Source organism: Pavona decussata, unplaced genomic scaffold, assembly GCF_977016875.1.
Source record: "Pavona decussata unplaced genomic scaffold, jaPavDecu1.1 SCAFFOLD_84, whole genome shotgun sequence".
Taxonomy (NCBI): domain Eukaryota; kingdom Metazoa; phylum Cnidaria; class Anthozoa; order Scleractinia; family Agariciidae; genus Pavona; species Pavona decussata.
This window is the reverse complement of record NW_028145502.1, coordinates 4,591,661-4,607,142: the sequence shown is the minus strand read 5'-3', so window position 1 is coordinate 4,607,142 and position 15,482 is coordinate 4,591,661. Positions and strand designations below refer to the sequence as shown.

At 38.1% G+C, this 15,482-nt stretch overlaps 1 protein-coding gene across 1 annotated transcript in view; it reads left to right on the top strand.

Annotated features, from left to right (window-relative positions):
* Nucleotides 1–15,482, top strand: part of LOC146475584 (uncharacterized) — an 873,425-nt gene that overhangs the window by 740,663 nt on the left and 117,280 nt on the right. The window contains exons 17-19 of the mRNA XM_085116063.1: nucleotides 1,787–2,008; nucleotides 6,756–6,912; nucleotides 9,066–9,238. Coding sequence (XP_084972189.1) covers nucleotides 1,787–2,008; nucleotides 6,756–6,912; nucleotides 9,066–9,238 — 552 coding nt within the window. The remainder of the gene's footprint in view (nucleotides 1–1,786; nucleotides 2,009–6,755; nucleotides 6,913–9,065; nucleotides 9,239–15,482) is intronic.

Sequence of the window (15,482 nt, the reverse complement as noted above, 5' to 3'; positions counted from 1 at the left end):
AAATGAAAGAGAACAAACGGTTTCTCTGGAAGCCACTTTGAGAAAATTTCGTCGTTTACAACAAGCAAGACGCAGGTAAAATGAAAACGTGCGTTTCGGCGAACTTGAGAAACACAACTTTTCTGAATTGGACTGTACTAGTCTCTAAACGCAACTATCACTACGCTAGAATTTAAAAACATTCCTTGCAAATTGGGAGAACTAATCAGTTTAGTACTCGACTTGAGACAATAATAAGCAAATATTTTTACCAAATTAACCTCTCTAAGATCTGATACTGCAGCGCAACCCATAACTTTTAACGTCACATTCATGAAAGCTAAAACAAAATTTACCCTACCCTAAGAAGATTTCATGTCCCTTTCCTTTTCTTCAGGCAAATGTTGAGAGCATTTTAGCCCCGGGGAGGGTGGGAGGGTACTCCCTTATGTGAACTTAACGGGGACGTGCGGCCCGATAGGGTATGGTTTTCAGGGTGTTTTGTTTTTAGCGGGGTATCTATTTCATCACTTTCTGTCTTAAACGGGGTATCGCTACATGACCTAATGGCTTAAACAGGATAAGCTTAGACGACTGTTTATTGGTCTTTTGAAGAACGAAGCATGTTTCAATGATTTCAAGTAGATTGTGATTTGCAATGCATTAAAATACAGTAAGAAACTAGTGTATTCTTATTTCATTCTAGTCTTAAACAGGGTATGATTTTGGGTTAAATGTCTTAGATAGGGTCTGAAAATTTTGAATTCTGCCTTAAACGGGATAGGGAAAGTAGAGCATTGTGTCTTAAACAGGGTCAGGGTTTGAACGCCCGGGCCGCAACTCCCTACCCAACCATCTGTTAAGTACCCCTCCCCCCCGGGGGTCATTTTAGTGAGCGTTTCGCCCAGAACAAGAAGAAAATCGAATGAAATATTGCATTGTTTGTGGATTAAACTTTCGATGCTAGGCTAACTGGCAACGGGTAATCCCGAGCGGGCAAGATCGCTCCATCTTGACCGCTCGAGAAGACAATCCCAGCGCATGATTTGACTCTTTTATTCTACTAGCTTTTTATACCCCTACTCTTATTGTTTGTAGGGAAATATTTTAGCGCTCTTAAGCAATTTGGCAAATTAGATATTCAAGGACATTCACAATTGTATACATATCACTTGGACCAGAGTTGTGCCAAAATAATTTAAAATGGCCAAGTCTGGCTAAAAATGGGCTTCATGCCAGCTGCCCTGTCATTCACTTAAGATAATTAATCTTTGAAGAAAAGTTAACATAATTCAATGTTTCTTGGGATATGATATAGCGGCCATGAGCCATTAAAGCATGCCCGAAAAAAAGCGACCTTTAATTTATATCCTGGTTGTTCTTGCAAAGCAAAATCATCAAGATCTAGCAATATCTATCGCTTGTTTTTTAATAAAACAATTATTCCACTCGCGCGTTTTGGATATGAAACGATTATATCCTATCATCTTATCTCAAACGCGCGCTTATGGAATAATTGTTAAATATATCCAGTTTAGTATAATTACTCAGGTGATTATAGAGATTCTGTTCATCTGATTGGTCGAGGATTTCGTCATATCCTTCTATAATCACCTCGCGCGAGATAATTGTAGTGGCAGCACTAATTTTTAAAATGCCCGTTTAGCGAATTTGTTTGACGTTTCTGAGAAAGAAGTGAAAAGGACAATAGAAAATGTAATTCCGAAAGGCACTAAAGACGCAACTAAGTCCGGGGTGACACTTTTCTAAAACGGTATTCTTTTATCTTTGCCTCATTATATTTCAGATAAACCGAAAATAACGATTCCAGCGGTGCGAACAGTTCCAGGTTACATGGTAAAGTGTTCGGCTGAAGGAACTCGTCCCATAAATATGTGGCTAATTCAGAATTCCACCATTTTGGGTCAGGGAACAGATACTGTAGTTGTAAAAGTTACGAAGGAGGGAAACGTCACTTGTACGGCTACCAACCAAGCAGGAACAGATTCAAAAACGTTTTCGGTTACAGGTTTGCCTTTTCTTTTGTTTTCCTTTGTGTTTGTTTTTTCCTTTGGTAACTAACTTTTAGATTTTCTAACACATATGACTAATACATATTTAATTCAAATTACATTTTCACCTTCATTCTTTAAACAATAATATCCATATGAAGATTCTTGTGACAACTGTCCCATACTAATTGTGCGACGATTAAGGAATTGAAAATTAGGGAGCTTACCATTACCGGTCAGTTAAAAAATGCACCAATTCAGTTATAAACAGGTTCACCGAGGTCTTCATTGATGTAGTTTACAACACACTCTTTAACAGAACACACTAGAACTCCTCTTTTGACAAACCCATCAACAACACAAAGACCACCATTCACTATGTTCTTACTACTGCATTGACTATTGGATGACTGCATTTCTCATTCTTCGTACATTGTTAAAATTTGCCGGTGAAAATTCCATCTTCCAACGCCTTCATGTCTGCAGAGCAAAGCGTTTTTAAATCGTTCAATGTATTAAGTTGATTTTTTTGTAAACTTGGTGAAGAAGTAAGTTTACCAAAGCTGGTTTGTTATTGTATTTGTTCACGGTAATCAGCATTTGATTGTCACTTTCTAAAAATTGATTCTGCTAGCCAAGTACATGCATTTTGTGTAAAACTTTGATAACGTCTTATGTCAATAGAGGATATTAATTTAAGTAGTGTTGCTTAAATACTTTAAAGCCAGATTCTCTTGGCAATATTTAACATTAAACGGGGTTTTCGAATGACTTGCTGAAATAAAACACATGGAAGTTATGTGTAATATTTCTTTACTGGCAAGTTTCCACTAACAAGTCTACTTCAGGCAGCCTTCATTGATACTAACAATATGCTGAGCTCACTCAATTAAAGTGCACCTAAACCCCTCCACCCTAATTTTTTTCTCTCAAAAAAACCCCATATTTTGGTAGGCATATCTGCAGAAGTATTGTTTTGATTTGGTGAAATCTTCGCTATTTTGTACCCTTTGGAAAAACGGAAAATAGCCTAAAATCACCACCATTTTGGTTCACGACCGAGTTTTAAGGAGCATGGGTCTCGTGGTCGTTACTTTGAGAACACGAGAACACCTCACATACCAACTTTACTTGTTTCTTTTATACACAGTCAACTCTCTCGTAAGCGACCACCCTTGGTGCACGACAAAGTGGTCGCTTACGGGAGGTGGTCGCTTACGGGAAAGATCAATAAAAAATATTACCCTAGCAGCTAAAGTTAGGCAAATAGCAACTAATTTATTTGATTTTTTTCACATCTATTCATTCTTCTGACGAAACTTTGTGTAACATTTTGGAACAGATCACTGTATTAAACAATTCCCATTTACCTACAGATCTAATTATAGTAATCTTCTCTGTCTGTAAACGGTCAGTTGTCCGGGGTAGCGTCATTAAATATTGAACTTTTGTTGCTTCTGAGTAATTATTTACTCAGATCATACGCGAATATGTTGAGTGGTCGTTTACCAGAAACTGGTAAAAAAGAAATAATGTTCTTACCAATGAACAGAAGCAGAAGTATGCACCTTATCACAAAAAAAAGCAACATTATTCTTTTAATGGCTCATGTTCACCCAAGAGGCATTGCACGCCGAACTGAATTTCGCACAGTCGAAATTTACCAGCGAGCACTAAAATCACTAAATAGCGAAAGTAATCCACATTCATCGAAGTCATTTCCTGGAATATCACTATTTTTGTGCCATTAAGCTTTGTATAATATCCTCTCGCTTTATTTATGTGGACTTTTTCAAGAACAGTCTTCGTGTGGAAAGGAAAATCGGAAAATCGTCGGTCGCTTCTAAGTAGCATCTCGCCGTTGACAATGGTGTTGTACAGTTGTTATTCCGAAGGAATATATTTGTCTCAGAGACTCTTCGCATAGGAAGATTTGTTGTCTGCATGCATGCATCTGTTGTAGCGATGTTCCTGATTTCTACGGATGTCTGACCTTAACACGTAAGTTTTGTTAGCTCCATTCGATTTTATTCTCCCGATTCATGTAAACAGCGTTGCGAAGAGACGTGGCGTTCCTTCGTTTTTTCCTATAGGCAAATAAATTAAAATACTCATTTGCTTAGTAAGCTGCAGATTCATTCGTAGCATCATTGTTATATCATCAAAGGTAGAAATACATGTCAACTTCAAAAATAATCGAAAGGTTCCTTTAAGATTATTGTTTATCTTTAATATACAACAATAGAATCAAAATTTTCGGACAAAAATTATTTAATTAATGTCGAGGGCTGCCGGCTGTAACTGGTATACTGTTCCGCCGCGTCGCTCAAAGGAACAAATGCAGAAAAACGAACCAAACCTTCGACTTTCGTTCGCCGAGAATTTAACACAAAGGAGTACAAAGAACTCGAGCTTATAGGTTTCTTATAGGTGCAGAGATTGAAATAAATCGAAACGACTGAAACGGAATAAACCAGTCCGATTTGCCTGGTCTGATTTATTTTGAATACGCCAGGACTTTTATCCCAGCGTGAATATTCTGGTAAACCAATCAGATCGCAAGACTAAACAATAGAAGCGCTTGTAAATAATAATAAACGGCTGCAAAGCCGAATGGGTGAAACTGGGCCTTTAATAAAACTCTTTTGAAAACATTGCCCTGAATTTTTCATCTCTCCGGGCTTCCATACAACAAAGCAACCCCCCCCCCCCCCCCCCAGCCTTCCATACAATATTTCTTGATATTTGGTCTTGCTTTCCCCTTTATAATCAGCTTCAATTTCCTGCACCCGAGGTAATTTACCTGGTCCTAAACAATCGACAAGAGAGGTGAAATCACAGATAATTGTACGAAAAACATCTCTTTTTCTTACAATTTTACAATAATGAATTTAAGTTCAGCTTTTAACTGGACTACAGGAAATAAAGGCAAGCTTTCTTCCAACGCTTGGTGGAGATCTTCCTCAAATTTAGCATTCCCTGTAACCTTGGTCATTGGTAAGGCAAGGGAGTTTTGGTTTCGCGCGAAAAGAAGAAAGTGCGTACACTTAATACACTGTAGCTGTTTGATCGTTCCCGAGCTTGATGGATATAGTTATGTGGCCCGTGCAACGGAGATTCACACACCCTGGAAAGCATCAGACGTATCAACATATTAGCTTAGAAATATCGTTAAGTATCATTGTTAACTAGCCCAGCTATATATACAACACTGGAGAAATAGCGAATAGGCTATAAAAATTTACGATACTACGATACCTTCGATAAGTTCTCCTTGCAAATTTCTCGGTGAGTGTTCATTTACTCGTGGCCATTTTAAAGTTTGCGATCTCCTCGACTTCGCTAATGATTTTTTTTTTTCTGAAACTCTCGTCGAGAACCTTTTCGTTGAAAGGCCCACGCAACTGTAGCGATCGATGAGGACAACAACCTCGTGTAAGAAGACATCAGAGTCACCCGGCTGGACCTTTTCGCTGATTGGCCAGAAAAATATTTTTCTGGCCAATCGAAATCGGGGAATTCAATTGCTTCTGGAGCTGGTTCGGTAAGAGTAGTTGCCCAGGGGCTCTCCCGTTGTTACAGTAAACTTTCGTCCATGAAAATCCCTGCTACCCGACTAAGTGCCCCTGGGTGACCGAGGATGGACCAAAGCACACGCGAAATTAATGTAAACACCCGCGAATCTTACCATTTCTTGATTGCTACATTGCCCTGTAATCAGTCCTTAAGAATACGTTTGAGGTCTTAGTTAGCCTCCACTTCTCCTTGCTATTTCGCTGTACTTTTTGCGTCCGCCAGAGGGTCGTCAGCACAAGCAGCAGCTTCGTCATCTCTAGATTCACTCGAGGTTTGTGGTGATCTCTGTGGTGATAAACGGGATAAATCCTGACCGGCTTCCATTTCTTTTAATCGAGAAAACCGATTTTCTAAGTTATCTGGCTCAAAGCTCGCTTTTAAATGCGATGACGTGGATGACATTTTAAATTTCAGTAGAATTCCGATGGCTATGGAGCCCGAATTGAACTGATTTTGTTACAAAAAGCATTTGACAGTTTGGAAATAAAGAGAACTGACTGAGAATCGCTTGTGCGTCGTGAACCGTTCGGAGCTCGACTTTAAAGATGACAAAAAGCGAAGATTTAACCAAATCAATTTTTTTTCGCAGACATACTCACCAAAATATGAAAATTAGTTTTGGAGAAAAAAAAGTTTAGGGGTAAGCAGCACTTTAAGTTTAAATAGAAGAAAATCAGAACCTCATTTACTGATTCGTAGTCCTTCAGGTGAAAAATAAATGAAGTGTAGTAAAACAAGTGTTTCTCTGTAAAATATTCTATTTCTGATATGTAATTAAAGTGGAAGAAAAAATAACTTATCGATCACAACGCTTACATTTTAATTTAGCAGTGCCAATGTACCAAAGCTATACACTAATTAATTTATACGCGTTGTGCTGATTTTTTGCAGAGTTTACTTTATTAAAATTGGATTGATATTAATTGTCTTTCTTTGGAATTTAATGAAAAGTAGAGCAATCATTTTTAGTTGAAAAAGATATTTCACTCAGTTTTTCACTTTCCTTTAACCTTGATACAATGCTTATTTAAAAATAAATGTGTTCGTAATGCAACAGGATGTGGTATGCGAGTAATGATTTTGAGATAGAAAATGTTTTTTTCTAATTTTTATTTCACTCAGCTTTTCTCTGCCCTTCAACCTTAATATGATGCTTATTTAAAAATAAATGTCTACGTAATCCAACAGGATGCGGTGCCGTTGTCAACAACGTACTGAGAAGTCCCGGATATCCAAACAACTATCCAAACAACATGGACTGTGTTTATCGAGTTTATATTCCACATGGCCTGGCTATAAAGATTCACTTTTCTTATTTTACCCTGGAGAGTGGTTTATCTTGCAGGTACAAAACTATCGAATCAGTGTTTAGAGTATACATTGCTTAACTTCATTGAATGATTATGCATCAGTCAATTCCAGCGGTGCCCATCCTCCCCCTCCCGGGCAACCCCGGGGCATTTGCTCACGTTGTCAGACCCGACGGTGGGGCATTCGTAATTTTATCGCGGCCCGGGGGCTGGGCATTTGCCTACCCCGGGGCGACCCCCGGGCATTTGACACACGTGTTTTCGAAAGTGCCATGGAGGAATTCATCGGCAAAGACGAGGCGTTTGTTGAAGATTGGCTAGTCTGTCAGGGTCTACACAAACTTGTGGATGTTTTTAAAGGTATGTTTTCTTAATTTTAGATATTTCTTCATTAGTTGTAAGCAAATAAATATAAAAAGCAACAACTTCAACTATATTTTGTTTATCACATATCGAGAAATGGGAAACAATCAACGTGAACACGACTACAGCTGTATTTCGCATTCAAAACATGCGTAGCATTTTTCAAATTCACGAAAGTCAACCTGGAGTGCACTTTAATATACTTTAGGTTTGAGAATTCATATGATGCGATCTTTAAGACAGATCTTGCGAGCTTAAAATGCAGTGCATCATATTAAAAAACGAAGCCTGCGAATACAGGCGCCTATCATCGCTCACGGCAGGAAGGACGTCCGCCGCAATCCTTGCGCAGTTTTTTAAATATAAATATTAAATTTTCCAAAAGCTCCCTAACTTTTTGTTGTTAAAAGGCTCTGATATAGTTTTTAAAGCAGTACGAATTATTTTCATTGAATTCGTAGTGCTGTTTCATAGCAATATGCCACTTTTTAATGATAATAAAAAAACTGCAGTGTTGTTGGAAGGCGACGATCCTAGGGGCGGGGCATTTGCCCTCTTCCTTCATCCCCACCCCGGGCCATTTAGACAGCTTATGTGTCCCCACCCCGGGGAATTTGCCCATTTTTTAAAAAAAATGCTAATGCCCGGCGGTTAGCCCAGGGGGGGGGGGGGGGGGGGGATGGGCACTGCTGGAATTGACTGACGCATTATGGGCGGTATTGATTCTTCCCTTGTTTTGTCTACATTTGCTGTGATTGATGAATGGTTTGTACTACTGAAAAAAAAAAGTGAGTGAGACATCGCAAAGAAAAAAGTTACCAGTTAGTCTCATTACACTAAAATGACCTGCTTTTATCGGTAGACTCATTCATCTGTTCTTTGCTTGTTTTTGTTGTTTTTTGCTCACGTTGTTGTTGTTTTAATCTGCAGATAAGAATCAAATTAATAACTAGACTGCCTTGTCAGTTATTGTCATGACACACATTTGAAAAACTAGTCTCGCATGTATGTGATCTGCTTTATTTTTTTTTTCTTCGCGTCTTTCTGTACTTCATGCTGACCCGATTATCGGGTGTTTTTGAACTTTTACTTTTTTATTCTACAAAATGAATAAGTAAGCTATGTGTAGGATTTGTTTGTCTAAGTCGTTGTATTTGCATTACTTATTATTAGGCCATACATTACTTAAGGAATGTCTTAGGTAACCTTGTGGATTTGTCATTATATAGCTTAAGTAATGTTTAAAAAACGAACAGAGTGTTTTATCGGGTTTGAAACCACGAGGCGCAGCCGAGTGGTTTTAGACCCGAGAAAACACGTGCTGCGAGTTTTTTGAACAGCTTCAAAAACATTCCTGGAAAACTGTGTGTCAATAGTTTTCATAACAATTATGCTTTTGTGAACATTGGAAATTGGCGTACGAGAAAAATTGCATACTAATGAGGAGTGTTTTATCAGCTAAAAAAACACTGCATACTAACGAGGAGTGTTTTATCAGCTGATAAAACACCGCATACTTATAAGGAGGGCGTTTAACGAAATAAAGTCACTCCACGTGATGTATTATCGACCATTTGATAGGTCAATGAGCTTATGAAGTATAAATGAGTTTTTGAAGTAGGCTATTGTAATGTTTGCAGTACTTAAATGTTTATATGTCGACTTCACTGTTAGTAATTGGACGTCTTCCTTTAACTTATTAAACATTTGATAATGTCTGGATTTTGTCTGATCTTATCTTGTCAAGTTGTGTTAGCTCACGTCATTTAAGCTTATGTTATCTCATCATAAATAAACTAAACTAATACGTTTTTCTTGTTTGCAGCTATGACTACTTGAGGATTTCCAATGATAACAACTATACCGTAGGTACATACTGTGGGGTGAAGTCTGGATTGAATATCAGTTTCACTGGACACTATGCTGTGCTAACCTTTCACTCAGACGACATTGTCACGCTCAAAGGATACAAGTTAGATTTCTCCTTTGTTTCTCCCGGTAAGTAGAAAGAGTCGGACGAGATACTCTCCAAAGTAAATATCAATTTGCTATTCAGGGATTGTCTGTTATGATAAATTATAATTCACCGATTATAATATACGCGTTACTATTGGACAAAAAAAAATTGTCAAGTGGTATAAAATTGAGCGCGCGGTTTTTTTTAGCAAATACACTCCTCAGGCGGTTACCATATCAGACAATATTGTTCGAGGCGAAAGACTGTACAAAAAATGCACAGTTGGCCGAGAAACGAAGGTTTAAGGGAAACTGTGAAATTTCTAGGACAATCGTTAACAGGTTATTCCAAACCTACGCGGGCTGCTTTTATAGAAACCTTAAAAACGTTAACTATATATTACGGTAAAGCTATTAAGCTGTAAAATCTGAAAATAACGCTTTCGATTTTGTAGGCTGATCAAAGCACTGAGACCCAAAACCTTCAGTTTGTGCTTTGACTGCATCAATTACCAGCTCCCACATTAATGCACATATCGCAACAAGCTAGACTATATCCTTCAGGAGATAATGGGCTAACAAAGCGTGTCAGGCTCTCTCGATCTACCCACTGTGTACTAAGAAAATCTATTGTAAAGTTTAATAATTGAATATTTATCAACGAGTCCCACGGGCTAAGACGACGCAATAAAGCTTTTTCAATTTTCGTAAGAGCCTGAATCACTTAGGTGCATTAGTGTGTGACGAAAACATCTTGCCGGCCAAATTTCGATCAAATCTGGAAAATATATCATCCCTATTATATTCATTAGAATGGAGGGAATACTCGTAGAAATAAGCCCTGAGTTTTCGGCCTCCAGAGATTTGCACAGTTTTCGGACACCATTGCAGCAGATGTCAACGAGGTCATGCCGCCGACCAATGGAAAACAACACAGGAAATCCCTACAGAGACTCATCTTCCACCTGTGAAGTTGAAGGTTATTCGAACCAGAAGCCCTGTTTACTCTCTGTTTGAGTTTTCTTTTTCTGATCGCTATATTTGTGTTTTTACTTACATTTGCAATCTAGGTTGTGTCCAAGCTTTTCCTTTAAAGAACGTTTCATGGAGAAAAGACTCCTATCTTCGCGAGACTTTTTCACAAGTATGTCACTCGAATCTAAAAAAAAAATTGCTAATAAGCCACAAAAAAGCCTGAAGATGGGCTCGTTATGTCACTTCGATAGCAAATTAACTTTTTATAACAGTTTCTTTAAGATTATCTCGCACGGATTTTAAGATTAATTTTTTTCTGCTTTCAGAAATTGTTAAATGAGCAAATTATTTTTTATGCTAAATATTTATAATTAACAACTTGTATTGCGCCTTTTAACATATAATGACCAAAGGCGCGTTACAGTATCGAAATTAAACTAGGTATGATAAATAAGAGTTATACTTGGCATCAAAAGCTAACTTAAAAAAAAAAAGTTTTCAGTAAGGATTTAAAACGATGCAATGATCTAGATTCTGTATGGCAAGAGGTAAAGCATTCCACAGTGTGGGAGCCGAGGCGACAAAAGACCTACAACCAAATTATAATCGCTACATTTTTCCAGGAGGGAATCCTCCTAAAATTACATCATTTGAGCGTGAGTGACAGGCAGATTGTTTAATTATTGGTATTAAATTACTGGCATATTGAGATGACCGACCAAGCAAAGTCTCATCACAAAGCCCAGAACGTTCTAGAATTATGTAATGTAATTTCCCAAAATAGCTATGAGGAATACTATAAGAACAGAAAACGAAACAGTTTTGTCGTTGTATTGTTCACTGCCCTATTGTCGTCGTTTTAGTATAAGTAAGGGTTAGACTATGAACGCGAGGGGTCTATGAGATATAGTGCCTCGAGCATAGATAGAAGGCCACGAGGGCGTAGCCCGAATGGCACTTCTACCTAAGGCGAGAGGCGCTATATTCTATATCCCACGACACTAACGTTCATTGTCTAATCGTCTTAGAACATGGTCACATCTGCAAAGAAACCGTAATTTATGAAGATTCTATTTATGATCGTATTTTAATTTTGTCATTCACAGTTAGGAATCACTTGTGATTTTGTGTTGGATGTCGCGTAATGTTTCTTTCTTTGGAGCTTTGTTTTTTCTTTGTTGTTCTGATGGCTCATTTGCTCCGGCTATCAGCCAGTACGTGTACAGAGCTCGAGGAACTTGAGGCCGTCCTTGCCACTCAAGAGTTACTTGCTTTTGAGAGCGTGGACATATCCAAGTGCTTGGGGAATGAATTCGATAAACGTGCATTGTTAATTTCCAAAAGCCTACCACAGTGAACGAAAATGAGCAAAGAGAAAGAGGCAGAATTCCAACTCGACATAGTACCGCGTGGCTCCGAAACATACAAATTGAAACCCTTGGAGATAAGTGTAGGTCCGTTCCAGTTGATTTGGGAACCACCCCCGTGGAAGATTTAAATTACTGGCTTAGAAGATTCATATTGGAAGTTCTGAGAAGTGATGGCAAGCCGTACCCGTACCCGTGCTCTATATACTCATTAGTATGCTCTATTTTCTTATTACTATGCCCTATATAGAGCATGCTAATGAGTAGTCATTTTACCCCACACTTTCCCTGCGCTTCAAAACCCCCGTTTCTTTGCATAATTTAAGAAAGTTTGTAGGATGAACAGCACACAAATGCTGGGCCCTGATTGCCGGAGTGGCTGAGTAGATGTGAGCATGTTCTAATGAGACGTTACACCTTAACAGTGGATAGAAAAAATCGTTGAAATCGGAGGATTGTGCAGTGCACGTGGTTATAAACAAGTATAGTGAAAGACAACGCACGGTTTATCTCGGAGCCACTTTAAGAAAATTTTGTTGTTTACAACAAGCAAGAGGCGGGTAAAATGAACGTGCGCTTCGGCGAACTTGAGAAACACAACTTTTCTGAATTGCACTAAACACTGAACGCAGCTATCACTGCGCTAGAATTTAAAAACATTCCTTGCAAAGTGGGAGAACTAATCAATTTAGTACTTGACTTGAGACAATAATAAACAAAGTTTACCAAATTAACTTCTCTAAGATCTGACACTGCAGAAGCCACCCATAAATTTAACGTCACGGTCATTAAAGCTAAAACAAAATTTACCCTACCCCAAGAAGATTTCATGTCCCTTCCTTTTCTCTAGGCAAATGGTGAGAACATTTTAGTGAGCGGTTGCCCCAGAACAACAAGAAAATCGAAGGAAATATTGCATTGTTTGTGGATAAAACTTTCGATGCTGAGCTCACTGGCAACGGGTAATCCCGAGCGGGCAAGATCGCTCCATCTTGACCGCTCAGGAAGCCAATCACAGCGCATCATATGCGTATTTTATTCTACTAGCTTTTTACACCCCCATTCGTATTGTTTGTAGGTAAATATTTTATCGCCATCGTGCAATTTGGCAACTTAGATATATTCAAAGACATTCACACATTGTATACATATCGCTTGGACCGGAATGGTACCAGATAATGTAAAATGCTCAAGTCTGGCTAAAAATGGGTTTCATGCTAGCTATCTTATCATTTACTTAAGATAATTAATATTTCAAGAAAAGTTAACAATATTTTATTGGATATGTCCCGAAAAATAACGACCGTTAAATTATCTCCTGCATAGTTGTTCTTGCAAGTTAAAATCATCAAGATCTAGCAATATCTCTCGATTGTTTTTTTAATAAAACAATTATTCCACTCGCGCTTTTTGGATATGAAATTATTATATCCTATCATCTTATCTCAAACGCGCCTTGTGGAATAATTGTTAAATATAACCAGTTTAGTACAATCACTCAGGTGATTATAGAGATTCTGTTCATCCGATTGGTCGAGGATTGCGTCATATCCTACTATAATCACCTCGCGCGACATGATTATAGCGGGAGAACTAATTTTTTAAAATGACCGCCTAGCGATTTGCTGACGTTTCTGAGAAAGAAGTAATTCTGAAAATGTAATTCTGAAAGGTACTAAAGATGCAGCTAAGTCCGGAGTGACACTTTTTGAAGGCAAGATATCAAAATTTTGCTAATTGTATTAGAAACAAACCCATGGTAAATTGCAGTGGAAATGTTGTCGATGTCGATGGCTTAAGGTGACTCGACCCAGTTATTTTTTGGCGGTACCATCCTCCTTTGAAGCTCCCTGGTATCCCCACCTTTACTTTTATCGTACGTCTGACAAATAGAATGGATAGCATATAAATTAATCTACAATATAGCTAAACAATTTGGCGATCGGAGTAAATGTCACGCGGTTATAGTGCCACGCCCCTTTGAGGTCTGAGTCGAAATTCTGCTTTTGCCGGCTTTTTTTTTTCGTGAAATCTCTCGGCTACACATAGTGCGCATTAGTGCCTTGCGCTGAACAGAGTTTCACCAAAATCGCAAAGACCCAATTCGAGAAATTCAGCGCTTTCCAAATTTAGGTCATAATTTATGTAAAATATGATAAGCAAACTTTACACGATTATATCTAATAAAATATGAGATTTATTCCTTTATTTCGGGGATCTTTATAACAGATGGGTCCTTGCAGTGTCAGCAAAACGCTTTAGGGCCTTGTAAATGCGCGCGATTTCGAGCAATGTAAACATACAGAAATTATAGTTTTAGCTATTTGTTGACGTTTGTCAGCGTTTAAGAGTCCTTCTCACAAAAAAGCATTTTCTTAAAACTTCGTAGTTTTTTTTTTTTCCTTCAATTTTTTTCAGGGTTACAATTGATTAACTACCTACCCGGATTCTGAATTTCATGGTCATTGAAAAAATGTGACATTATCTTCTATAAGCCCAAACTTGAGTAAACATTGAAGGTTTTTAGCGTTTTGGCTGAGTTTGTGCTTTGGGAATTTTCTATTGTGTCGAGTCTGTCATGATACAGCATTCTTGTTTAGCACGCGTGCAATGACCACGCTTGGCTGACTTCCGAATGCTCACCGAGATATGATAACTAGTGTGAACTTCCTTTCTCACCCGAATAACCTTCAACACCCCGGCTATTTTCTTATTAGAGTTTTTAATTCTCGGCATGATGTCCACAGCTGGCTGAAGACGTTACGTGACGGGAATCTCTTCTATTTTTTCACAATAATTATCATATCTCGGTGAACATTCGGAAGTCAGCCAAGCGTGGTCATTGCACGCGTACTGAACAAGAATGCTGTATCATGACAGACTCGAAACAGTAGAAAACTCCCAAACCACAAACTCAGCCAAAACGCTAAAAATCTTCAATGTTTACTCAAGTTTGGGCTAAAGTTTTTTGCTGACTTGCAAGGACCCATCTGTTATAAAGATCCCCAAAATAAAGGAATAAATCTAATAGTTTTTTAGATATAATCGTGTAAAGTTTGCTTATCATTTTTTTTTACATAAATTATGACCTAAATTTGGAAAGCGCTGAATTTCTCGAATTAGGTCTTTGCGATTTTGGTGAAACTCTGTTCAGCGCAAGGCACTAATACGGTGATGTCTAGCCGAGACTATGTCTAGCCGAGAGATTTTCATTTACTCCGATCGCCAAAATTTTTTTACTATATTGTAGATTTATAATCTATATGTTATCCATTCTATGTGTTAGACTTACGATAAAAGTAAAGGTGGGGATACCAGAGAGTTTCAAAGTAGGATAATACCGCCAAAAAATAACTGGGTCGAGTCACCTTAAAGGGGAAACAACAAATTAAGTTAAATTCGCGCAAGATTTTCTTTATTTAACAGAATGATCTCACACTTCAACGAATTGAGACAGAATTTGAAATCGTGGAAGTAAACGAGATGAATAAATGTCTCTCTAAGTTTTACGTTTCATGAAGTGAGGAAAAAAGACGGCAGTTTGTTTGTTGTCGGTTAGAGCGGCTCTCGACCACCATCTAAAGTCACCGCCTCAGAACAAAAAACATTTCATCTGGGACAACCGTGTACTTGTTTAGTGAAGCCAATAAAGGAATTAATTCCTACCTGAAGCACTTTATCTTCGAGGGCAATTTATAAAAGTATGTTAACCGGCGAAGCCATCAACGAGAAATAACCTTTTTCGCGGTTAACTCTGCTCATTTGAATTAAAATGAAATCTAGCATGTATGTGAGGCAATTTCGGGCTATTTTGTAGTCTTACCCCGAAATTGCGTCGCATCCACGTTGGATAACATTGTAATGCAAATGAGAAAAATCAACCGTGAAAAGGGCTATTGTGTGATGAATTAAAGTGCTATCTGTAACACTTGTGATCCTTCAGT